The sequence below is a fragment of the Pleurodeles waltl genome, chromosome 7 (genome assembly GCF_031143425.1).
Source record: "Pleurodeles waltl isolate 20211129_DDA chromosome 7, aPleWal1.hap1.20221129, whole genome shotgun sequence".
In the NCBI taxonomy this organism is placed as follows: Eukaryota; Metazoa; Chordata; class Amphibia; order Caudata; family Salamandridae; genus Pleurodeles; species Pleurodeles waltl.
This window is the reverse complement of record NC_090446.1, coordinates 508,150,885-508,177,306: the sequence shown is the minus strand read 5'-3', so window position 1 is coordinate 508,177,306 and position 26,422 is coordinate 508,150,885. Positions and strand designations below refer to the sequence as shown.

General features: G+C 46.2%; 1 protein-coding gene across 1 annotated transcript in view; it reads right to left on the bottom strand.

Annotated features, from left to right (window-relative positions):
- The window catches only part of KAT8 (lysine acetyltransferase 8), a 564,841-nt gene that overhangs the window by 144,769 nt on the left and 393,650 nt on the right, over positions 1-26,422 (bottom strand). The window contains exon 9 of the mRNA XM_069244212.1: positions 5,314-5,464. Coding sequence (XP_069100313.1) covers positions 5,314-5,464 — 151 coding nt within the window. The remainder of the gene's footprint in view (positions 1-5,313; positions 5,465-26,422) is intronic.

The window sequence follows — 26,422 nt, the reverse complement described above, 5'->3', positions numbered from 1 at the left end:
CCAATATAGCCACCTTTCTTTGCAAGGACACTCAAAAGCCTGCCATCCATGGATTCTGTCAGTGTTTTGATCTGTTCACCATCAACATTGCGTGCAGCAGCAACCACAGCCTCCCAGACACTGTTCAGAGAGGTGTACTGTTTTGCCTCCTTGTAAATCTCACATTTGATGATGGACCACAGGTTCTCAATGAGGTTCAGATCAGGTGAACAAGGAGGCCATGTCATTAGATTTCCTTCTTTTATACCCTTTCTTGCCAGCCACGCTGTGGAGTACTTGGACGCGTGTGATGGAGCATTGTCCTGCATGAAAATCATGTTTTTCTTGAAGGATGCAGACTTCTTCCTGTACCACTGCTTGAAGAAGGTGTCTACCAGGAACTGGCAGTAGGACTGGGAGTTGAGCTTGACTCCATCCTCAACCCGAAAAGGCCCCACAATCTCATCTTTGATGATACCAGCCCAAACCAGTACTCCACCTCCACCTTGCTGGCGTCTGAGTCGGAATGGAGCTCTCTGCCCTTTACCAATCCAGCCACGGGCCCATCCATCTGGCCCATCAAGACTCACTCTCATTTCATCAGTCCATAAAACCTTAGAAAATCAGTCTTGAGATATTTCTTGGCCCAGTCTTGACGTTTCAGCTTGTGTGTCTTGTTCAGTGGTGGTCGTCTTTCAGCCTTTCTTACCTTGGCCATGTCTCTGAGTATTGCACACCTTGTGCTTTTGGGCACTCCAGTGATGTTGCAGCTCTGAAATATGGCCAAACTGGTGGCAAGTGGCATCGTGGCAGCTGCACACTTGACTTTTCTCAGTTCATGGGCAGTTATTTTGCGCCTTGGTTTTTCCACACGCTTCTTGCGACCCTGTTGACTATTTTGAATGAAACGCTTGATTGTTCGATGATCACGCTTCAGAAGCTTTGCAATTTTAAGAGTGCTGCATCCCTCTGCAAGATATGTCACTATTTTTTACTTTTCTGAGCCTGTCAAGTCCTTCTTTTGACCCATTTTGCCAAAGGAAAGGAAGTTGCCTAATAATTATGCACACCTGATATAGGGTGTTGATGTCATTAAATCACACCCCTTCTCATTACAGAGATGCACATCACCTAATATGCTTAATTGGTAGTAGGCTTTCGAGCCTATACAGCTTGGAGTAAGACAACATGCATAAAGAGGATGATGTGGTCAAAATACTCATTTGCCTAATAATTCTGCACTCCCTGTATATAGAAGATGATTATCTGAAGATGTCTGCTTCTGAACGGCCTGTCCTCTCTTGGCTCGGACATACTCCAAGAAGAGTTGGTTATCCACCCGGAAATCTCGTGTGCAGGCAAGGTAGAATGACAATGCTCTTTTTGGGTTCAGACAAGGTAGTTGCTCCTCTTTTGAGGGATGTGGAGGAGTGTAAAAAGTAGGCAATGTGATGGACTGGCCTACGTGAAATGGAGTGACCACTTGCAGGAGAAAGGAAGTACGCGTGCGATACATCAGTTTGTCTGGATGGATTATGAGGTAAGGATGCTTAGATGATCAAGCCTGAAGCTCACTGACCAAAAGAGCAGATGTTATCACCACGAAAAATGATGTTTTGATGGTAAACAGCCCGAGAGTACAGTTATGGGGCAGCTCAAAAGGAACGCACAACCGGAATGGCAAAACAAGACTACGGTCCAACTGAAGAATGATAAAGGTAGAAGTAGAGAACATATTTTGTGAGACTCTACTAGAACCTATTTACAAGGGGGATTTAAAGAGGGATGGCTGATTACTGTTTCTGCTTTTTTGCAGTTACCTAAAGAGATTGCCTATCGGAGTGCTTGAAAGAGCGGCCTGATCGGAGGGTCGATGCCCAAGCTCAACAGCTCGGAATACCAGACTCTTCATGCCCACTCTGGAGCCACAAGGATGACTTGGGCCCCGTTTTTCTTGATCTTCTTGAAAACTTTGGGCAGAAGTGGTGTGGGCGGAAAGGCATACAGGAGGCCTGAGCTCCACTCAGGGCGAAAAGTGTCTGATCGAGAACAGCTGTGGAAACTCCAGCACACAAAACTGCCGACATTCTGCATTCTCGTGGAATGTTGAACAAATCAAACCAAGGCTCTCCCCACTACTGAAAGAGACCTTGCATCACCTCCAGAGGGAGACGCTATTCGTGATCTGCTAAGCATCTTCGGCTGAGTTTGTCTGCTTGGGCGTTCTGAAAGCCCACCAGTTTGTGAACCAACAGGGATACGCCTTTACGTTCCAGCCTTGTCCCGACATGCAGGGCATTCTGCCTGTTTATTGCAGTATCACATGGCAGTGGTGTTGTCCCTGAACACCTACACTAGCCTTCTGCTGATGGAGGGTAGAAAGGCTTTCAATGCCAATCGGATTGTTCGGAGATCCAACAGACCGATATAAAGTTTGGATTCCACCAGAGTCCTCTGATCTCCACCTCTCCCAGATGGCCACTCTATTCCAGGAGTGATGAATTTGTCACAACTTTCAAATCGAATCAGGAAAGGGAGCGGAGTCTGCCACTGACCAAATCAAGGTTCACCAATGCACATCTTTGCGGTTTCCTCCGAGATATGGACCATGTTGGAGAGATTCCCCTGATGTTGGTCCCATTGCAAAGCCTACATATGCCAGCTGCACGTTTCACAAGCAAGAAGCAGGAAGCCATGAGGTCTGGCAGCATCAGAGTCAGTCTCACCGAAATCCAGGATAGAGGCTGAAGTATTGCTATCATAGCCTGAATATAATGGAATCGCCATTTCGGGGGGATAAGCCTGAAACTGCACCATGTCCAGAACAGCTCTGATAAAGGGGAGGATCTGAGAGGAATTTGGGTGTGACTTTGGCACATTGATAGTTAACCCAATAAAGTGCAAGAGTTTTGATGTAGTTTAGAGGTGGGAGACGACAACCTGATGCGTGCCCATCTTCAGCCAGTCGCCGAGATGGGCGAAGACTGGCACCCCTGATCTTCGCAAATGAGATGAAACTACCACCATCACCTTGGTAAACTCCTGAGGGATGCTGGTAAGGCCCAAATGGAGAACAGTGAACTGAAAGTGCTTATGGCCCACTGTGAAATGCAGGTAAATCCTGTGGGCAGGCAGGGACCGGAATATGAAAGTATGCATCCTGCAAGTCAGGGGCAGACAAGACTTCAGCTAGCATGAGAATTTTGAACTTCTTGAAGACATTGAGAGTGCGCAGGTCTAGGGTAGCACGAAGGCCTCTGTCCTTTTTGGGCACCATAAAGCAGCGGGAATAACCACTACTGGATGTACATGATGGTATGAGAGCAGATTAGGAGGGCTTGGAGGCTGCTGCTGCCGGAAGGAGGTGGACTGGCCCGACAGCAGGCTGCACGACCCATGGGTTCTGTGGGAACAGCGCTCTCAGCCGCAAAGAGACTTGGGAGCATGCGCAGTGGCTGGGAGGGTTAAGGCATGTATGGAGGCCCCTTCCATAGCCAAGAAAGAAGCGTTAGGCAGATTCTGGGTGTCAAGAGGCCACGTAAAGGCCCAAGGATATGGTGGTAGCCCTGCTATCCTTAGTTCCCTAGCGCTGAATCCGCCTAGTCTCTGAAGAGACAGGAGTCAAAGGGCATGTCCATGAGCAACATTTAGACATCCCCAGAAAAAACAGTCATCCCCAACTATGTGTAGCAACATAAGGCCACTGACGATGAACCAGCCATGTCTAGAGTCTGTAGTATCCAGTCCACATCATATTGTGAACTTATCTGCATTTCTCGCATCGGCAATAGCCTGGGGAGTATTCTGCGACCGTTGGCACCATCTGCGCAACCGTATCCCATACTGCATGAGAATAGTGTCCCAAAAGATGCAGTGTTCACGGACCACAGCACCAAGCTTATGAAAGCAAACATCTTCCATGAGGTATCTAGCCTGTTGGATTCCCTATCGGTGGGAGCAGTAGAGAATGCGCCAGGATTTACACAGAAAGTAGAGGCTTGGACCACCAAGCTCTCTAGGGTAGAGTGAGGTTGTGGTGGAGGCAGGCAATCACTCTATTCACAGGAGCCTGTGTGCTGGGCTTTGATAGGACCCAAGCAGGATGTCTATGAGGGCTTCACTGAATGGGAGTAGCAGTTCTGAAGGGGGCACTCCCGGTTGCAGCACCTCCATCATGACATTAGTCTTGACTGCCACTGGGGTTAACTGAAGAGAACCTCAGCCGCCCTTCTAACCACCACGACGAATGACGCCAAACCTCTGTAAACACGGCAGGAAGAGAAAGCTTGCCAGTATCTGGAAAAGTGTCTAGTCCACTGGCCTCACCCAGATCCTCACTCTAGTTCATGGTCTCATAAGACTGGTATTCTTCAGGTCCCAGTAAACACCCCCTTCCCCCCCCCCCCAATTTGTTCCAGAGTCCTAGCCCATAGTAATAGAGCTCAGGCTTCGACCTGGAAGGCATGGCTTCAGTCAGCACCAGAATCTGGGCTTGTCAACACCCTTCCAGCTATGTATCAAAGTCAGGTATTAGAATGGAAGCGTTGCCCAAAATAAAAAATAAAAATAAAAAAATATATATATTTTTTTTAAACTACTAGGAGTAGCTCATCGCCAAATCTCCGCTGATTGACGCAGAAAACAAAGAACTGACATCAGCGCGCCGGGTAGGCACCCATATAGGCACTGAGATCACCACCTCTGGAGTGGACGATGCCAGGCAGAGCCGAATGTGCCGGAGTACTGCTTATGAAAACATTTCCGGATCCAGTATGATACCTGGGGATAATTCTAAGGTAAGAAATCTGCAGCTAGAAGTCTCTATCAGATTTAGACTCTGTATTGGGCACAATTGCTTCTCTTAAGCTTTGCTATCCTATTGGAAAGGAGAGCCTCAGAAGTACCAGCCGCAACCACAGAATAAAAGTGGAAGATTAACACCAAGACAGAAGAGATTAAAAAAATAAAGGGGCTAGTCTACTGGGTGTCAATTTTGCATCAGCACTGTGCAGTGTCTTAGATAGTCCATACATATGACAGGAGATTATGCAAGCAATAGTAACCTACAAATCCTTCAGGGTGAAATGCTTGCTCTGTTTTTAACAATATAGAGTGCAGCTGCTTAATTATGTCAGGAAGGAATCATGGGATTAGGGAAACCAAGGAGGACATGAAGTAAGTACAGGCAGAAATGATTGCTAATCCAGAAACTTAAGTTTTAATGGTTGTTGAATAAAGGATAATGTTTGCCCACGTTTAAATGAAGAAACAAGTCAAAAGGGAGGGCAGCTTACACTCTACATTATCAAAAATCTTGTGATCACTGCCTCCTACCTGAGGTCCTTGATGGATAGTGTTCCTCGGAAGTCACGCAGGATCTCCAGCAGCACCCATGACCAGTAGCTGCGATAGCTCAGCTTCCCAAGATCTGAAAGCGGTTTCTCTGGAGAGCCCACCATGCATTCCAACTTTGAGAGCTCATAACCTGTAACAGTACAATCATGCAATTTATGTCAAATAGAATGTACAGCCTCTTACAAGCAAAGTTAAAGAGAACCATTGGGACACAGGGGAATACAGCATAACTTAGCTGATGTGTTTTACAGCTTTGACAAAAGGTTTCCCAGAGTATCTGTAGGTATGGGGAAATCAGAGGAACTATGTGATTGGAACCTGATGAAACCAGGCTATTTCTATTTGCTATGAAAGATATAAATTAGGAAAAGCTACTTATCTGTAGTCCTAGTTCTCCTTCAGGGAAATCTCCAGAGAAATTGTACTCAAGGAGTAGTCCTCCCTATGTGCTGAATCATGGAACCCTTTTTCCAACACTTATCTTCACAAAAACATTTTTTATCCGTATCACAGAGGCAGTGACAGTGCCTCTGTAGTTATGGATAAGTCAGCTATTCCATTAAAAAGGCTTTTTGTTGTTTCATTAATAACTTTGGAGCCATTCAATGAACCAGCATGAATATACACACACATACAAAATATTTGGCATGAAAAGTTTCAAAAATGGGTCAAAAAATGACTTCCAATTTTAATTCCGGAAGCGCCTCTGCTTGGGTAGGTGTAAAATAATTCACTAGCTTTTAAGACCCCCAGGTTCATGGACCATCTCAGGTATCAAAATTAAAAAAAACAACAACAAAAAGAAAGCCTGTTAGGAGAGAGTACTTTTTTTCTCCCATTACCCATATCATGACGGCAAACCCAAAGCTGGAACCATGGACCCCGAAGCTCCCCAACTGGCTTGTGGCAACAAGAGAAACAATTTGTAGTTGCCCGTGCAGGATATAGGGACTAGGTGCCAGTGTCCTAAACCAGCCAACCTGAATTCCAGGTGGAACTGTGTTTGAAAGCAGGTCCTCTCCAAGCCCAATAGGCACAATAGAAGGCCATATGCAGCGAAGGATGTCTATGCTTCGTTTGGTGCAGGGCCTTAGGTGAGGTCATACATAGTGACATTTGGCCGCCAGCTCAGGATGTGTGCAAGGGTGGGCCTAAAGCTAAGTTCTATGACCAAAACCCACTTCACATGGCCAAAGTTACTGTGCAGCATGGGCAGGCTGTCTGCGCTGATTTGAGCACAAAAGCTTGGCTTTTACAGCCAATCCAACTGTATATGAATAAAGGCCACATGCAGCTGGGCAGGAATGCAGCACAGGGCCAAAAACCCTACTTAGAAACTGATTTGTTAGCAGAAAGATTAAAGCTACGTTATGGCTAGCTTTTGTTATTAATACCTCAATGTACTTTTTTAAAATAGTAGAAAGATACTTAAAAAAAAAACAAAAAAAAAACAGAAGTGCAGTTATGGATACAAGCTGGAACAAAAACAAACCCAATACATTTAGCAAATTGTGGCTCACAAACCATAAATGGCACAACAAACATGCAAACCATAATTTGGAACTCAGGTGCAACACTTATAATGTCAATATTTATGCCCAAATAATATATAAAAACAACACAAATAACTTAACTCTGAACACAAAGATAGCACTACAAAAGAACATTATGCAGTTAGTACTCAAGGTAATGTATATAAACACCTGTAAAACTTTACAACATTTGGAGTGTTTGTAATGTTATAGATAACATCAAAGGAGAGGTGATAAACATTTCATTTGGTGTGCAAGTTATGGTTTCCATTGCTGTTTAAGATGTGAATGGCAATTCAGAAGGCACTTGGGGGAATGAAACTAAGATTGGTGCATAATGTTACTTTGTTACTGAGAAGCACAGGATAAATCATCTGACTGTAGCTGCCTGTATTTCACAGGTGGTATGACTCGAAGAAAGATACTTTTCAGAGCAGATTTAGTATTGCTTTGTCAATGTGGTGGAAGCCTTCACTCCTGCAAAGCGAGTAGTAAGGCACTCATGAAAGATCCTTTTTGGCTAGATAATAGAAAAAAAAATAGAAAAAAAAAGTACAATCCATTGAGACAAAGTTCTTTTTTGGATCACCCTGCCATTCTTGCTCCAGTGAAAATGAACTGGCTATCAAGGTGGAGACACAATCTGAAGGTAAGCTAAAAGTACAATCAATGCAACCATTTTTCCTCATAAGTTTGATTCCAAGGAGAAAATAATGTGGTACATATAATAGACTGCCCCATATGAAAAGGTGATACCACAAAGGAAGGAGGCACGCTTTCAAAGCATCAGCTTCTACAGGGAAGAAGGTTTCATATGAAGGATGGAGCAATAGAGGATGAAGATCGCTAACAGCAAGCAGAAGTGACCACAACAAGCAACACAGCTCTTAAACCAAGGAGCCAAAAAGAACAGCTACTATGTGGCACAAATGGAGCACAAATCAGAAAGGTCAGGAAAATGATGGTTCTACTACAGAATAATAATGGAGCAGGGGGAACCACTGGGAATACTCCCCCCAGAAATGTATCACAAGAGATGACAAACAAAAATGGCTGATCAGACAATGAAGGAAAGACAAGTAATGGTCATTAATGCCTATATCCAAACCTTAACCAGATGATCAAGAGGGGGCGGAGGCAGCTACCATTTACGAAGAACACAGGCTTCAGAACTCCTCTCCATCCATGATCCTCCCGGGCCTGCTTGACAGCCTGTGCCTTCCCCGCTCCACTGGAAATGGAGTCCGGACACATCCAGGACCCCTGCAGCCCACTGATGATCCTTGAGGTGACCGAGTGGTGCCTAGGGGGCAGATACACTATTCTGGAGAGATCGCAAGCCAAGATGGCAGCCCTGCTTTGTTTAGCTGTGGCCGCCCTCCGGGGACCCGCAGTCGCAGCGCTGATTACTGTAGGATGAGGTGCCCCCTCTTCCAGCTCACGCCACCTAAAGAGCGGCACACCTTGTATGGGTCTTCGTGTCGCCAGTTCCTAGCCCACAACTGAGGAATCTGGGTTCTTATCTCATCTGCTGGAGCACTGGATGCGGCAGCGACACCCCAACTAAGATGCCGGCCTGATCTGATTGCGGCTGCTGCCCGACTCTCGACTGCATGTGTAGGAAAGTGCCATCTTTATGGCATAGTTACCCCCACTTAATGCCTGATGTCAGTGTTTGGACTGTAGTTCACTGGGATTCTGCTAACTAGAACCTCCCTTGTGACTGTGCTCCCTCCTAAATTTAGTGGTTGGTAACCTTTCACACCCACAATTGGCATACTGGTACACCCATGTAGGTCCCTAGTATATGGTACCTAGGTACCCAGAGCACTGTACATCAGGAGTCCCCCATGGGCTGCAGCTAGAATTATGCCACCCATGGGAGCCCATACAAACTGACTGCAGGCCTGCCAATGCAGTCTGCGTGAAAGGGTGCATGCACCCTTTCACTGCCAAACCCAACTATTGCACATAGACGTTATAAGTCACCCCTCTGGTAGGCCCTTCAGCCCAAGGGCAGGGTGCATGTCTCCAAGTGTGAGGGTAACCTTGCATGAGCAGGGTACCCCTACAGACTCCAGGCCAATTCCTCGACTTTGAGTGTGGGGAAGCCATCTTAAGGTATGTAGTGGACACTGGTCAACACAAGTGATCCAACTACAAAATGGCTACTCCGATCCTAGGCATGTTTGGTATCAACCATGTTGAAATCATGCAACACCACCGATTCCAGGGTTAGTTGAATTATACCATGTGCTCTGGGTGTTCCCTAGGAAATCCCCCAGTTCTGCCTGTGCATCCTTACAGGGTCTAAATGCCAGTCCACACTGCTGCTGACCCAAGACACTGTTCTGCCCTCCTGCTGGTGAGCCAGGCTCCGGCCTGAGGAGCAGAACAAAGGATTTCCTGCAAGGGAGGTGTGTGACCACCTCCCACCCCCTGTGTATTAGGTGTCTAAGGGCTGGGGTGCCCTTTGAGCACCACCAGACTGCTTTGCAGGGCACATTTGGTGCCCTCCTTGCATAATCCGGTTTGCACCAGTTCAGGAACCCCCAGTTCCCGCTCCAGCTCAAAACAGCACAAGGACAAGGGAGTGACCACTCCCTGTGTCCAGCACCTCCCCATGGGAGGTGCCCAGAGCTCTACCAGGTAGCCACATGTTTCGGACATCTTGGAAATAAGATGTGCAGAGACGACTGGGAGCATCTGACTGGTTAGGCGAGGAAAATGATGTCCCTGACCCCTTCTGAAAGGTGGGTCACTACAGACAGTAAACCAACACCCTTTTAGGGTTCCTTAAGGGCTCCCTCGTGGGTGGGTCCTCAGGTTTGTCAAGGAAGACTCTACAAGTAACTCTGAAAGACATCTTCTGCTCCTGGCCTCTGGAATCACTGCTGGTCTTCCTTCGAACAGAACAAGTCTGCTTCTGGTGGGAAGGCTCCCATTGCAACATTGTTTCTCTGGATCCTTCAATAATTCTGCCACATCCAAGACTGCACATCCCCCTGGGTAACAAGGACTCTGTTTGCACCAGAAAGCACAAAGGAATCACCCTTGGAGAGGAGTCATTCCCCTGTATCTGCAGGCACCTCAAGGCAACGTCGACTGGTTGGTGGGGTCTGATGTCCCTGGATATCCGAAGATCCTGCAAAACAGGTGGTGAGTCTGTGGCCTCCTCTGGGTCCGGTTTATCTTCTATCCAAGTTGGGAGACTGTGGGCCCCTTCTCTTGCCACTGGACTGGCACCCCTGTGCACAGCGACTGTTGCATTTGCCAAGGCTTGTTGACTCTTCCTCCAGGAGATCTTCAGGCTCTAAGAAGCCCCGGACATCAGCACTCTGCAATTCCAAGATCAGCCCCTGTACTGCAGCTCCTGAGACGCGGGACTTCTCTTTTGTCGTGCTGGGCAGGCCTCCTTGTGTCCATCGCCTGTGGGTCACTCATGGGGGCTCCATCGACATCTGTTGGTTGAGGGTCAGCTCGGACTCCCCCTCCTGGGTAGAACCTCCTGGACTTTGCTGGTCCCCAAAATTTTGCAGCTTCTTCTGCAACTCCTATTTGCGCTTGCCAATGCTTTTTGGTGATCTGGCTGGTCACTGACCATCCTGCAATCCGGCAACCATCAAGGGACCGCTAGTAGTTGACTCCTGGGATCTTCCACAGTTCCTAGACCCCGCAGCTGGACTACCTCTTCCATCAACTTGCAGGGACTTCATCTTCAGGAGGGTTGGCATTGCCACCTGGGCACCTCCAAGGGTGCTGGACTCTGCCCCTTCCTTTGCAGGTCCTCCACGTCCAGAATCCGCCTCTTGGTTCCAATGACCTGGGCCACAGGTCAAGACAGCAGCTGGATGATCCAAGGCTTTCACAGTCTTCAGAGAGGGTCCCTTCTCCCCTCTGCATCCAGGTCCTTGGTGTAGGTACTCCTGTCTTCTGGGTATCCTGGGGTAGGGTGCACTCTCCATCCATCCTCTTGCCTGCTGATTTCCTCGGGGTCCACTGGGAAGGGTCCCGAATTCCACAAACTCCAACTACTACACTGTGTTAGCCTATGGGACAACTGGGTGGGGAACTATCTTACTCCTGGTTGTTGGGGCCACTTTCTGTACTTACCTGTGGTATTTCTAACTGCCCCAGCTAACTACCACACTTACCTTGGCTGGAGTCACCATTTCACATTCCACTTTCTTAGTAGATGGTTTGGCCCTCCCCTTGGATCCTGTATATTTTTATGCTATTTCTGAAGGTTACTGTATGTGTATACTGTGTGCAATAGCTCCAAAGGAAGACATACCATTATCAGTTTAGTAGTAGTACTGTAATAAAGTATCCTTTACTTTCACAATACTTGTGTGGTTATTACTTGTAAGCAAGTTACTGTCTGACTACTGTGGTATTGCAATTGCTTTACATTCCTCCTGGATAAGCTTTAGTTGCTCACCTCAACAATCCCTAGAGAGCCTCTGCTATCTAGACACCTGTTCACTATAACTGAGGGTTGCCTGGACTCCGTATAGGGTGCCACACCATAGGTGTACACCATAAACTGAGCCAGCCTCCTTCAGCAGGTGCAAATGTGTGACACGGGGGAGGGTCTGGGAGGCCCCCACTACTTCCTTGATGCACAATGGGGGCTTGTGGATCATTCCTCCCCCCCCCCCCCCCTCCCGAAGAGTCTACATGTTGGGGCATACATTAGGGGACACAGGGGGCCCGGTGGCTCTTAACCCCGTACCCTTACAACTGGGGAGCCCCACCTTGGTTGCTGGGCCTGATACCTGGCTGATCTGCAACAAAGGTGATGAGTCCTGTTGGACTATGGCCCACTCGTGTTTGCTTCCCCAAAGGTCCCAGGCATTGTGTCGTCACCTGTTGTACTGACTTATGGACTCATGCACTCCCCCTCCCCCCTTGTCCCACCAGGGCTACCCCCTCCACCACCACCATATCTCCAGGCCCCAGCGTTTGAGTCCTGTCTACAGGAGGTTGTGGCCCCAGAGGGTCTCACCAACTTCTATGCCCTGGAACATGCATACAGGGTGCCAACTCGAAAGTCTCATCCTGGTGCCCTGATGTGGCCCCTGGTGGCATACCTTCTCCATTTTAGGGACTGGATCACCTCCAGCAGGCCCGAGCCCATGGCCCATTTGCGTTGGACGATTTCAAGGAATCCTTGTATCATGATGTTACTCTTCAGATCCAAACTTAAAGGGCTTCCTTTCTGGCAGTGAAGCAGAAAGTTTGTGACATAGGTCTCTTGTACTCCTGGCTCTTCCCACCAAGCCTGAGGGTCCAGTCTCAGGATAAAATACATTTTTTCATAGATTCATCAGTGGCGTGGGAGTGGATTGAACTCTACAATAAAGGCATGGTATGTCCAGAGCCCGCTGGGCCTATTCATTCTTTGTGCCCCAAGCACCAACGCTCCCAGGGATGGGGAATGGCAAGACTCTCTAGGACGTAAGAGGCTCTGGAGCAATTGAGGGCAGTTGCAATGGCTGCCGCTGTGGGCTCTGGAGGAGATGCTCCACAGCCCATTTCCCATGAATTCCGACCCCCTGACTCTACGAGTCCTGGACTAGAATACACTATTCCTAGGGTCACTCTGGGTTCAGTGAATGACTTGGTTTGATGTGGTCCCATGGGCTTATATTATTTTGCCTTGTTTCTTTGTAAGATTATGAGGCGTGTTGGTTTGCAGGCTGTTTCTTACCGTTTGCTTATTTTGATCCTGCTTGAGGGAAACAGGGAGATGAAGGCGGAGAAGGGTTTGGGGGTGGGGGGGTGGGGGTTACAGGGACCGGGAAAGGGGGTTTGAGTACCACGTCCTTCATACTACTGTTTTTCTTAAGAGTTGGACCTCATCCTCTTACTGGCGGCTCCTTCTCCAGATATAACCTTTCGTTACAGATATAGTTGGCCTCTTGGCTTTTAGCTGGTTCCTCTCTGGGACTTGTATGTGGTTGTATTTCTCAGTCTTTGGGGGAGCGTGTGTGTGTGTGTGTGGGGGGGGGGAATAGGGGGGTAAGGGGTTTTGTTTGACTTCTAATTTAGTGTTTTGTTTTGCCTCTGTTTGTTTGCCAGCAATGATACATGTGGGGCAGTGGCACTATGTGCATGGTACAATGGGGCCTGCATGGTTAGGGGGGGGTCAACTACTGGTGGGATGTAGGAATGTGCCCATTTTTGACATGGTCACCCTCACTTTTTGCCTGGTTTGTGATGCAATTTTGACCAAACTGCACTTGGTTCCTGCTAACCATTCCACAGTGCCAGATCTCCTTTCCTAAAACTGTGCAATTGTTCCCCAATTAGCAATACCTTTAGCATCCCTTTAAGCCCCTAGCAAGTGGCCCCAGGTACTGAGGGCATGGAGTACTATGGAGGGTCCCTAAGGACTACAGCTTGTATTGTGACACACAAAGGGGAACCCCCCTCCCCTCTCAGCACACTCATAGAAACTGCCACTGCAGGCTGCGTGACATGGTGCAGAGAAAAGTGAAAATACAACATGGCACCACAACTCCTGTGTGCCATGCCTACAGACACTGCACGCAGTATAGGTAAATCACCCCTACAGCAGGCCTTACAGCCCTAAGGCAGGGTGCACTACACTACATATGTTGACATCTGCATGAGCAGATAAGCCCCTGTGATGTCCAAGTCCATTCTTAGATATTACAAGTCAACAGGGAAGCCATTTTGAGTACATAAGCTCGACACTGGTAATTACGAGTTCCCCAGCTACATAATGGCTTCACTGAAACCCAAGATATTTGGTATCAAACATCTCATAATCATAAGACCACAGTGATCAGTGTTTAACTAGTGCACTGACTGATTGGGAACCACAGAATAATTTCTGACACCCTGGAGGTGACAGCTCACGCTCTCCGAAGTCAGAATAAAAGCCTGCTCTGAGCGGACGTTTTATCACCTCCTCCAAGCAAGATGGCTATTTATCAGCATATCATGGAGGGAGGCTTCAAAGGCCTCTGCCACCTTTATTATGCAACCCCGGCTTTCCCAGTCAGTGGAAATGCCACCCCACTGCCCTGTCCCATTTGATACCAGGCCAAGCGCGAAAGTTAGCTAGTCAGGACGCGCATTCCCTATCAGGCTAGTCCCCCCCCCCCCCCCTAAGGTGGGCTACCTGATGTGAACACGAAACTTAGAATTCCACCATCTTGGTTTTTGGGGGAATTAGGCTCACTGGGTCAGGGTTATGCCCACTTTCCACAGGAAGTGGTCATACAGAGGATGTGGACACCCTAAAGGTAAGCAGCCCATTGGCTACTACCTGTCATTCCCCTTAAAGCCCCTTAAGTGAGTGTTTAGGTGGCAACCCTGATGCCAGGAACTCAGATTTGACAGCTACAGAAGAAAAGGACAGAGAAGGGCAGTGAGTAATCGAGAACTGAAAACTTTGTGGACTTTTGGCACCAAACCCTGTCTGCCTGCACCAACCTCGACAATTGAGACCAAGTTACTTGTCCTGCAGCTGGGCATCTGCCAAGAACCCCAGTAGACTGCCAGCCCTTCGCAAATTGCCAGCAATCTCCCTTGTCAGTGAGCATGGAGTAGAAGGCTATGAAAGTGGTGATTCGGGGATACTGTATTTCTAGTAAGGTGGGAGTGTGCACTCAGCTCCTCTCGGATGTTCAGCAGCAAGTGGTGTTGCTAGATGGTCTTCTGGGCATGCTGGAGGGCACCTCGGATGGTAGGAGATGGCTGCATGGAGGAAAGAAGAAGGCTGTTTGCACTGGTGGAGCGTCTTTGACACTCTTTTTACAAGACATATGCAGCTAGGACTCATGCAGAGCAAGATGAGTCAGGCAGGATGCTGGATTGGCTGTTGTGGGAAGATGGGGGACAAAAGTCTGTCCTTCAGTTATGAGCCCCTTCGGGGTGGGACGTCTTCACCAAGGAGGAGATCAACGGGGTCTTCCTGCAGTATTATCGTGATCTATATTCTTCTGGTGGTGAGTAGGGTGGGTAGTGGGGGGGTAGTTGGGCGTGAGCAGCGAGCGAAAGCTGCTGGACTATTGCGGATCCGGCAGTGCGGACTGACTGGGCACAGATATTACTGAGCAGGAGGTGCAGGAAGCAATTAAGGGTATGGCTAGGAGCAGGGTCTCAACACGTTTCTGACAGAATTCTATATGGCCTTTATGCTGGAACTTGTTCCTAGGCTGCTGGTGCTTTGTAATGACTCCCGGAAGTGTGGCCAGCTTTCGCCACCACTGAGAGAAGCTGCCATTGTGTCACTGCCCAAAAAGGATAAAGACCCACTTTTTCTTGACTCTACCCCCTAGTATGTGTTCCCTTGTCCACTTGGACCAAACTAGCTTAATTCACAAACTCAGTACCAAGCCGAACATTCAACAATTGTTTCTGGCATTGGACTGTCAGAATTATCTCCCAACGGAGGTGCTGGTTATCTCAGTGGATATCAGGAAAACTACTGACTCGCTCTCCTGGGAGTTTCTCCATGCTACTAACCTCAACATGGACCAGGGCCTCCCCTCAGTTAGGTGAACTCAGAGGGTTTTCTGGTGGTGCAGGGTACACTGCAGGGTTGTCCCCATCACCTCTTATTTGTGTTAGCCACAGAGCCCTTTGCTTGCACGGTCTGTTGGGGACTACACTTCCAGGGCCTACACATTACTTATCAATTTACTTACCCTTTCTCTGCACAGATATGTTGCTGTACTTGAGGGGGCAGGACTCAGACCGCTTGGAAGCTGTATTGGCCTAGTCAGACTTTAGGACTCATTCAGTACTTGGGCTAACTCTTGTATCTTTCCCTTGATGGGGGATGCCCTGGTACTTGGCCCTATCCCTTCAGTTCCAACACTGCGTTGGAAACATGATACCATACGGTATCTGGGAGTGACTGTTTATCGCTCCCCAGATCAACTATATGCTGGGAATTTCGGCCATGTGTTAGCTGAGTTGCGCAGCTCCGTTACCTTCTGGTTTACACTGCCTCCATCAGTGTATGGCCATGTGGCAGTATCCAAAATAATCATACCACCAAGTCTTCCTTATCTGTTTGCTGCCCTTCCGCTAGAGGCACCGCAAACATTCTTTCAGGAACTAGTTGTTTGGCTTCTCTGTCTTTACTGGGGCGCCTCCCCGCGTCAGCTAGCCCTTTAGAAGATGCGCCTTCCAGTATCTGGTGGTAGTCTGACTGCACCAGACCCAGAATTATATTACATATCAGGGCAACTCCAGTGGGTTGCCAGTGGGCGGTCTTTTCTGTGGGATGGTGTGGGAGTTGCTGAGGGTGGCTCAGCCTCTAAGTACTGCCTACTGGGTTTCTTATTAAAGCCTACACCTGCTTCCAGAGTGCAGTCCTCAAACATTCTGAAAAGGACAGAGCGTTACATGTGGCCTCGCCCCTGTACACCAGAGAACTCCCTCTTCTGGTGATCCGAAGCTGCAGTAGACCTGGTGGATGGGTGGGTCTCCCTGAGTGGCCGGCGGTGAGACAATGCCCTAGGAGATCTTTTTGCAGGGGACAAACTGTGGGAGTCCTATGATATCCCAGTGGGCCGGTTCATTATACATAGAACCCTAACCCTCAAGATTTGGGAATGGTGAGGTCCCGGAGTCGTGGAACCTCCGGAGCATGACTGCCTTTGCCTCCTTTTCCTTATCATGGGTCACACAAAAGCAGTTACGTTACTGTTTAGGGCCCTGCTGGAGGGGGCCTGGCTGGATCTCTCGACCCACAAATCATGGTAGGAGGTGGAACTCGGGATACCGATCTAAGTCCTCCTGGAGAAATATATTGAACTAGCCCTAGGGTCTCCCACAATGCCAGTTTCAAACTCATACGATTTTTTTTTTTAACCAGGCCTATATGACTCCCAGACGTATACACGCTATGATCCCAGCCACAACCAGGGAGTGACCCCGGTGTGATGCGGAGGTCGCAGATTTTTCCATATGGTGTTGGCCCTGTGGGGAATTCCCTTTGTGTCTATAGTAATGTCTGTTGTGCCTTCATGACCGATCGTCAGCTAGGAACGTCACAGCTAGATTTCTAAATCTGGCCTTGATCCTTGCCTGCAACCAACAAGTCGGAAATCCGTTAGAGGACTCAATATATATCGAAGAACAGAACAGAAGAGGTGGACGGACTGCAAGAGTGAGGCGATACGCCAGGAAGAAACTCAGGAAGTCTGTAAAATCCCAGTATTGTCTGCATGGGGCGACATTTTACTGGCCTGTCCAAGTATAGACCGGGGTAGCCAAGGGCTAGTGGACGATTCTCCTATTGGCTCAGCTCTGGCTTAGGACACTGGAGCGCTAAGCCCAAACCCCGGTGACACCCCATGTCAGCCCCTTACTCTGTGGGGTGGGGGGTTAAAGGAGGCGGGGGGAAGAGGTGTATACAGGGGGTGGACATGCTGGGGGGGGGGGGGGGGGGGGGGGGGATGGAGGATGGATATACTTGCCCATATTAGTTTCATGCCCATTTTACCATTGTAGTATCTGGGACCTCTGTTTTGGGGCTCTGGGGGAGGTTTCTGACTAAGTGACTGCCTCCAACTGTACAACTACTGCATTCCTGATTATGAATGGCCTACTTCACTGCAAATGTCGGCATAGATCATCATTTACAGTTTTCTTTGTCTCTACGTTTCTTAAGGACCTATTTTGATGTGATTTGCTGTAATAAAAATATAAATATATATATATATATATATATATATATATATATATATATATATATAGAGAGAGAGAGCCATCTAGTGTTGGGCTCGGAGTGTTATAAGTTGTTTTTCTTCGAAGAAGTCTTTTCGGAGTCACAGAATTGAGTGACTGACTCCTCCTCTCGGTCAAACTGCACATGGGCATCGACTCCATTATTAGATTGTTTTCCCGCAAAAGGGTGTAGGAAGGAGTGATAGAGTGTAAGAATATAAATGTTCTATAAAATTAGTAAGTAAAAATAGATGTTCATGCAAATGTAAATGTATCTACATATGCACAAATAAGAAAACTGCAACGACTACAGGCTTCCGGGGAGGAGAGAGGGTGCATGTGAATCTGCAGCACTACATGCCACAAACAGATGTACACTGGGTAAGTGACATTTTCCATTCAATGGTATGTGTAGCTGTAGATACACATGCTATGCATAGACTACAAAGCAGTTAATCTCCCCATAAATTGGGGTGGCTAGCCTGTAGGAGTTGAAGTTGTTTGAAATAATGTTCTTAAGACATCTTGGCCAACACTGGCCTGTTGCTTTGAAAATACATCTACACAATAATGTTTCGGATATGTATGAAGAGTAGACCATGTGGCAGCTTTACATATGTCTGCTATTGGTATGTTTCCTAAGAATGCCATAGACACACCTTTCTTTCTAGTGGAATGCGCTCTAGGTGTGATCAAAAGTTGTCTTTTTGCCTTAACGTAACATGTTTGTATGCATTTAACAATCCATCTTGCAAGTCCTTGTTTAGAGATAGGATTGCCTTTATGTGGTTGATGAAAGGCAACGAAAAGTTTGGTTTTTCTAAATTCTTTAGTTCTATCTACATAGTACATTAGAGCTCTTTTGTGGTTAAGTGTATGAAGGTCTCTTTCTGCAACTGAGTTTGGCTGTGGAAAGAAGGCTGACAATTCCACTGTTTGGTTTATGTGAAAAGGTGATACCACTTTTGGCTGAAATTTGGAGTTTGTTCTAAGTACAACTTCATGTTTGTGCACTTAGAAAAAAGGTTCTTCAAGAGTGAATGCTTGTATTTTACTAACTTCGCAATGAAGTAATAGCTACTATGAAGGCAACCTTCCATGTCAAAAATTTTATCTCACAAGAATGCATGGGTTATAAAAGGTGGGCCCAAGAGTCTGGTGAGGACAATATTTAGATTTCAAGTAGGAACAGGTGGCGTTCTAGGTGGAATAATACGTTTTAATCCTTCCATGAAGGCTGTTATAACTGGAACTCTGAATACAGAGGTGTGTTGAATAGTATGCAAGTATGCTGATATTGCAGTAAAATGGATTTTAATGGATGAGAAAGCTAGATTTGATTCCTGCAAATGAAGTAGATAGCATACAATATCTTGTATTGATGCTGTAAGTGGATCAGTATTTTTAGATTGACAGTAGCAAACGAATCCTTTCCATTTGTTAGCATAACATTGTCTAGTGGCAGGTTTATGTGCCTGCTTGAGCACTTCCATGCATTCTAATAGAAGTTTTAGGTATCCAAATTCTATGACTTCAGGAGCCAAATCGCAAAGTTGAGAGCACTGGGGTTTGGATGCCTGATTTGACCTTTGTTTTGTGTTAACAAACTCGTCCTGTTTGGAAGTTTGGAGTGAGGTACTACCGACAAGTCTAGAAGTGTGGTGTACCAATGGTGTCATGCCCACGTTTGGGCTATGAGTATCATGGTGAGAGATGTCCGACGTAGTTTGTTGGCCATAAAGGGAAGTAGTGGGAGAGGGGGATAAGCATAAGCAAATATCCCTGACCAGTTGATCCATAGAGCACTGCCCTTGGATAGAAGATGTGGGTGTCTGGATTCGAAGTTTGGGCATTTTGCGTTTTCGCTTGTTGCAAATAAGTCTATTTATGGTGTTCCCCACTTTTGTAAGTACTTTTGAAGTACCTGAAAGTGAATCTCCCATTCGTGTGTCTGTTGGTGAGTCCTGCTTAGGAGATCCGCCAGCTGATTGTGTATTCCTGGAATGTATTCTGCTGATAGATGAATGTGATTGTGAATTGCCCATTTCCATATTGTCTGGGCTAAAAGGGACAGTTGAGAAGAATGTGGCCCGCCTTGTTTTTTCAGGTAATACATGGTCGTCATATTGTCTGTTTTTATCAGACAATCTTGTGTTTGAGAAGGGGTTAAAAGGCTTTTAGGGCAAGGAACACAGCTAATAATTCTAAATGGTTTATGTGAAAAGTTCTCTATTTTGAATTCCATTCCCCTTGAATGGCAAGGTTGTTGAGATGAGCTCCCCAGCCTATCATTGATGCATATGTTATTGTGGTCTGAGGAACAGGGTCTTGAAATGACCGCCCCTTCATTAAATTGCTGAGATTCCACCATGGAAGGGACTTGTGCGATTGGCAGTCCAACAACACTAGATCTTGCAATTGACCCTGTGCTTGACACCATTGTTGTGAGAGGCACTCTTGTAGTGTCCTCATGTTGAGTCTTGTATGTGGTACTATTGCTATGCAGGATGCCATCATTCCTAAGATTCTCATGTTAAATCTTACAGTGCATTGTTGATTTGGTTGTATTTGTGGTATGAGATTTTGGAAAGCTTCTATCCTTTGTGTATTTGGATATGCCAGGGCTCTTTGCGTATTTCAAATAGCACCTAGGTAAGGCTGTACCTGTGCTGGCTGAAGATGAGATTTTTGGTAGTTGAGAGTGAACCCCTAGTTTATGTAGGGTCTCTATTACGTATTGAGTGTGTTGTTGGCATTGTATAAAATTGCTTGATTTTATTAGCCAATCGTCTAGATATGGAAAGACGTGTATGTGTTGCCTTCTTAGGGAGGCTGCTACTACCTCTAGACATTTTGTGAATACCCTTGGAGGTGTTGTTATGCCGAATGACAGAACTTTGAACTGATAATGTTTTCCTGCTATCACAAACCTTAGGTATTTTCTGTGAGCTGGACGGATGGGTATGTGGAAACATGCATCATTGAGGTCTAATGCAGTCATGTAATCTTGTTTTTGGAGTAGTGAAATGACGTCCTGCAGAGTTACCATGTGAAAGTGTTCTGACAGGACATATAGATTTAGAGATCTGAGGTCTAGGATGGGCCTGAGAGTGCCATCCTTTTTGGGAATAAGGAAGTATAGTGAGTATACTCCTGTTCCTTGTTGAGAATGTGGGACCAATTCTATTGCTTGTTTTAGTAGTAGTGATTGCACTTCTTGTTGTAATATAACATTGTGTTGTGGGGACAGCCTGTGGTAACGTGGAGGTTTGGAGGGGTAGAAATCAATTCTAGGCAATAGCCACTGAGGATAACTGACAACATCCAATGGTCTGTGGTGATGTTTTGCCAATGGGAGCGGAATTGCTGCAGTCTTCCCCCCCACAGGAGAGGTGTGGGGTTGAGGGATGGTAAATAAGTCACTGTTTAGATGGTGTAGTGGCTTGTTTTGAGGTTTGGAACTTGCCTCGGTTTCTAAAGTATTGGCCTCTGTAAAACTCTCTAAATCCCCCTCTCTGGTATTGCTGCTGCTGTTGTCCTTGCTTTGTCTGGGAGGTAGAAGCTTCAGTGGATTGTGGCTTGAATCCTCCTCTAAACTGTTGCCTGCAAAAGGAGCCTCTATACAGTGTTGTGTATAATGCTCCCATTACTTTGGCAGTGTCTTTGAGTCTTTCCTCAGTTTTTCTATGGCTGTATCGACTTCAGGGCCAAACAAATGCTTTTTATCAAAAGTCATGTTGAGTACTGCCTGCTGGATTTCTGGTTTAAAACCTTCTTCTTATAGTAATGGCAGTATTGACACTTCTGGCTGCTGTATCTGCAGCATCAAGGGCAGAATGTATATTGTTATTGCTTAAAGCCTGACCCTCCTCTACAATATGCTGTGCCCTTTTCTGATGTTGCCTTGGGAGGTGCTGTAGGAGTTCTTGCATCTCGTCCCAGTGGGCTCTACCGAATCTCGCTAGCAGTGTTTGTAATTCTCCATTGGTTGGCCGCCTGTGTGGCCACTGTCTTGCCCGCAGCATCACATTTCCTACTCTTGTCAGGGGGAAGAGCATCCCCTGATGATTGGGCATTAGTCCTCTTTTTAGCCGCACTCACTACCACTGAGTCTGGAGGAACTTGGTGTGCGATATAACCAGGGTCTGTAGCAGTAGGATTTTAATTTTTTGCCAATACGCAGAATAATTACTCTAGCTTTGACTGGCTCACTAAAAAATGTATCTGCATGTTTAACCATACCAGGTAACATAGGAAGGCACTGATATCTAGAGTGGGTGGAAGATAGAGTGTTAAACAGGAAATCCTCTTCTAGGGGTTCAGTGTGCATAAGCACCCCATGGTAAGCAGCTGCCCTGGAAACAACCTGCGTGCATGCAGTAGTGTCCTCTGGTGGAGAAGGCTTGGAGCGTTATAAACCAGGGTCATTGTCAGGAATAGGATCTGGGTCTTATAGATCCAAAGGATCCACTGTATCACCACATGAATACAGCAAATGCGTTGGTGAAGGTAAAGGTGGTGGGCTAGTGGGTTGAAGTGAAAAGGAAAGCTGTGGTGAATGAGGGGGAGAAGTAGGGGCAGGTGCTGGCTTCTCCTTCTGTTTATAAAATGTTGCTGGTGGTTGAGCAGTGTCTATTTGTTCCTTAAAGGCCAGCTTCCTTTTGGTTTGAAGAGGAGGTGCAGTAACTATTCTGCCAGTCTTTGTGGATGTGAATCCTGGATTGTCTCTCATCAATAACCTCAAGGATAGGCTGAATCTCAGTATCCTCATCAGAAGGTCTATAATATTGTTCATGCAGTGATTTCAAACTCTGTCTGAGACGGCTTGAAAGTCCTTGCTCTTCAGAATAAGATTTTTTCGGTTCCGAAGATGGAAGCTTTTTCGGTCCCGAAAGTGGAGTTGGTTGTTCCGGCTCTGAAGCAGGGCATCAAGGCTTCGACTCCCAGAAGTGAGGACGCTTACTCGAGTCCGAGGCAGAACTCTTTGTCGACGTCGAGTTAATCTTTAGAGGAGTGGCCTATTTTGGCGCCGAACCCGAAGGTCGGTCGAAGAGTCTTTTTTCGGGTCAAACCATGGCCCGCTGGCGGTGATGTACCCAAGGCCTTTGATGGTTTTTTATATGTGGGCATAGGGGCAGACGTACTCACGTACTGTCCAGCAGTGATAGGCTTATCTTCTTCCGATTTTTGTTCGGAGTCGGTGTCTCGGATGGGGACTGTCTGCACCTGTTCTTCCTCCATGATGTCGAGATGAACTGTACTCTTCGAGGCCATTTCTAATCTTCTGGCTCTCCGATCACACAGGGTCTTCTTGGATCAACAAGCCTCACAATCTTCTTCTTTGTGATCGGGAGAAAGACACAGATTACAAACAAGGTGTTGGGTCTGTGTAGGGAAATTTTGTGTAGCACCGAGGACAAAATCGAAATGGAGTCTGATCCATCAGGCTTCCACGCAATCGGCCCAAACAGGCCCGAGTTGGGCGCACGCGCCCAGAAGGGCAGAAATCTAGATTTCGACAGTACTTTTGGTTCGAGGCTAAGAAGAAGCACAATTGAACCAATACAGACGATTGAGTGAGTTTGCTGAAGTTTTCCGATTCGAAATCTCAGAGTGAGAGGAAATACGTTCGAACCCGACAGCGGAAAGAAAATCTAACAATGGAATTGATGCCCATGCGTAATGGAACCGAAAGGAGGAGTCACTCGATCCCGTGACTCCGAAAAGACTTCTTTGAAGAAAAACAACTTGTAACACTCCGAGCCACACACTAGATGGCGGAATAATACATAGCATGTGTATCTGCAGCTACACATGCCATCGAACACATATATGGAAAATGTCACTTACCCAGTGTACATCTGTTTGTGGCAGGTAGTGCTGCAGATTCACATGCTATGCATATCCATTCTGACATCTAGTGTTAGTCCTCCCAAAAAGCGGTGACTAGCCTGTAGGAGTTGAAGTTGTTTGAAATAATGTTCTTAAGACAGCTTGTCCTACAGTGGCTTGTTGTTGTGAGAAAACATCAACACAGTAGTGTTTAGTAAATGTATGAGGGGTTGACCATGTAGCTACTTTACATATATCAACCATTGGTATGTTTCCTAAAAAAGCCATTGCTGCACCCTTTTTTCTTGTAGGATGTGCTTTAGGAGTGATTCAAAGTTGTATTTTTGCTTTCACGTTTGTATACATCTAACAATCCACCTTGCTAAACCTTGTTTTGATATAGGATTTTAATCCCTCCATGAAGGCTTTGATAACAGGAACTCTGAATAAAGAAGTATGCTGAATAGTGTGTAGGTATGCAGATATTGCAGTAAGGTGTATTTTTATGGAGGAAAAAGCCAAATTTGATTTCTGTAAATGAAGTACATAACATACAGTATCTTGTATAGATGCTGTAAGTGTATTTATGGTCTTAGATTGACAATATTAGACAAATCTTTTCCACTTGTTTGCATAGCACTGTCTAGTAGTGGGTTTCCGTGCATGTTTAATGACTTCCATATATTCAGATAGAAGATTTAAGTTTCCAAATTCTATGAATTCAGGAGCCAAATCGCTAGATTGAGAGCATTGGGGTTTGGATGCCTGATTTGACCTTTGTATTGTGTTAACAAATCTGGTCTGTTTGGGAGTTTGGAGTGAGGTACTACAGATAGGTCTAGTAGTGTTGTGTACCAACGCGGACGTGCCCATGTTGGTGCGATGAGTATCATGTTGAGTGACGTTTGACGCAACTTGTTGACCAGAAATGGAAGGAGTAGGAGAGGGGGAAAAGCGTAAGCAAATATCCCTGACCAATTGATCCATAGAGCATTGCCCCTGGACAGGGGATGTGGGTGACTGGATGCGAAGTTTTGGCATTTTGTGTTTTCGCTTGTTGCAAATAGATCTAGGTCTGGTGTTACCCACCTTTGAAAGTACTTTTGAAGTACTTGGGGGTGAATCTCCCATGCATGTGTTTGTTGGTGATTTCTGCTGAGGACATCTGCCAACTGTTTGTCTATTCCTTGAATGTATTGTGCTATTAGGTGAATCTGATTGTGAATTGGCCATCTCTAAATTGTTTGGGCTAGAAGGGACAGTTGAGATGAACGTGTCCCTCCTTGTTTGCTGAGATAATACATGGTTGTCATGTTGTCTGTCTTTATGAGAACATTCTTCTGTTTGAGAAGAGGTTGAAATGCTTTTAGGGCAAGAAATACAGCTAATAATTCTGAGTGGTTTATGTGTAGCTGTTTCTGTTTGACATCCCATTGCCCTGTTTAGGTGAGCTCCCCAACCAATCATTGATGCATCTGTTGTAGTCATGGTCTGAGGCACAGGGTCTTGAAACGACCGCCCCGTCATTAAACTGCTGCAATTCCACCATTGAAGGGACATATGTGTTCAGCGGTCCATCAACACTAGATCTTGAAGTTGACCGTGTGCCTGTGACCATTGTTGTGCAAGGCACTGTTGTAAGGGCCTCATGTTTAATCTTGCATGTGGGACTATTGCTATGCAAGATGCCATAATTCCTAAAATCTTCATGATAAATCTTACAGTGTATTGTTGATTTGGCTATATGAGCGGAATTAGATTTTGGAAAGTTTGTAACCTTTGGGTATTTGGATATGCTTGAGCTAGTTGAGTATTTAGGATAGCACCTAGATACGGTTGTACTTGTGCTGGTTGAAGGTGACACTTTTGGAGGTTTATAGAAAATCCTAGTGTGTGCAGAGTTTCTATTACGTAACATGTATGTTTTTGGCACTGCGTATGATTGTTCGATTTTATTAGCCAATCGTCTAGATATGGAAAGACATGGATGTGTTGTCTTCTTAAGTATGCTGCTACTACCACTAGACACTTTGTGAACACCCTTGGAGCTGTTGTGATGCCAAATGGCAACACTTTGAACTGGTAGTGTTTTCCTGCTATGACAAACCTGAGATATTTTCTGTGAGCTGGGTGGATGGGTATGCGGAAATACGCATCTTTTAGGTCCAGTGCTGTCATACAATCTTGTTTTTGTAGCAGTGGAATAACATCTTGCAGAGTTACCATGTAAAAATGTTCTGACAAGATGTAGAGGTTGAGGGACCTGAGGTCTAATATTGGTCTGAGGGTGCCATTTTTTTAGGGAATTAGGAAGTATAGTGAGTATACCCCTGTTCCTTGTTGGGACTGTAGAAATAATTCTATTGCTTGTTTGAGTAGTAGAGATTGAACCTCTTGTTGTAACAGAACTGTATGTTATTGGGGATAATTTGTGATATCTTGGTGGAATATTTGGAGGGGTGATTATCAATTCTAGGCAATAGCCATTGCGGATAATTGATAATACCCAATTGTCTGTGGTGATATTCTGCCAATGAGAGTGGAACTGCTGTAGTCTCCCCCCCCACAGGAGATGTGTGGAGTGAAAGGGAGTGAAGGAAGTCACTGCTTTGGTTGTGTAGCTGGCTGTTTAGAGGTTTGGAATTTACCTCTATTTCTAGAGTATTGACCTCAGTATGTTCCTCTAAACCCACCTCGCTGGTACTGGGTTTCATATGGTTGCTTTGTTTGTGATGTAGAAGCATCGGAGGATTGTGCTCTAAAACCTCCTCGAAACTGAGGCTTACGAAATGACCCCATATATGGTGTGGTGTACAAAGCACCCATTGCTTTTGATGTATCAGAGACTTTTCGTAATTTCTCAATTGTAGTGTCCACTTCGGGGCCAAAGAGGTGCTTTTTTTTATTTTATCAAAAGGCATGTTTAGCACAGCCTGTTGAATTTTCGGTTTAAAACCAGAGGATCGTAGCCATGCATGTCTTCTGATTGTAATGGCTGTGTTAACGCT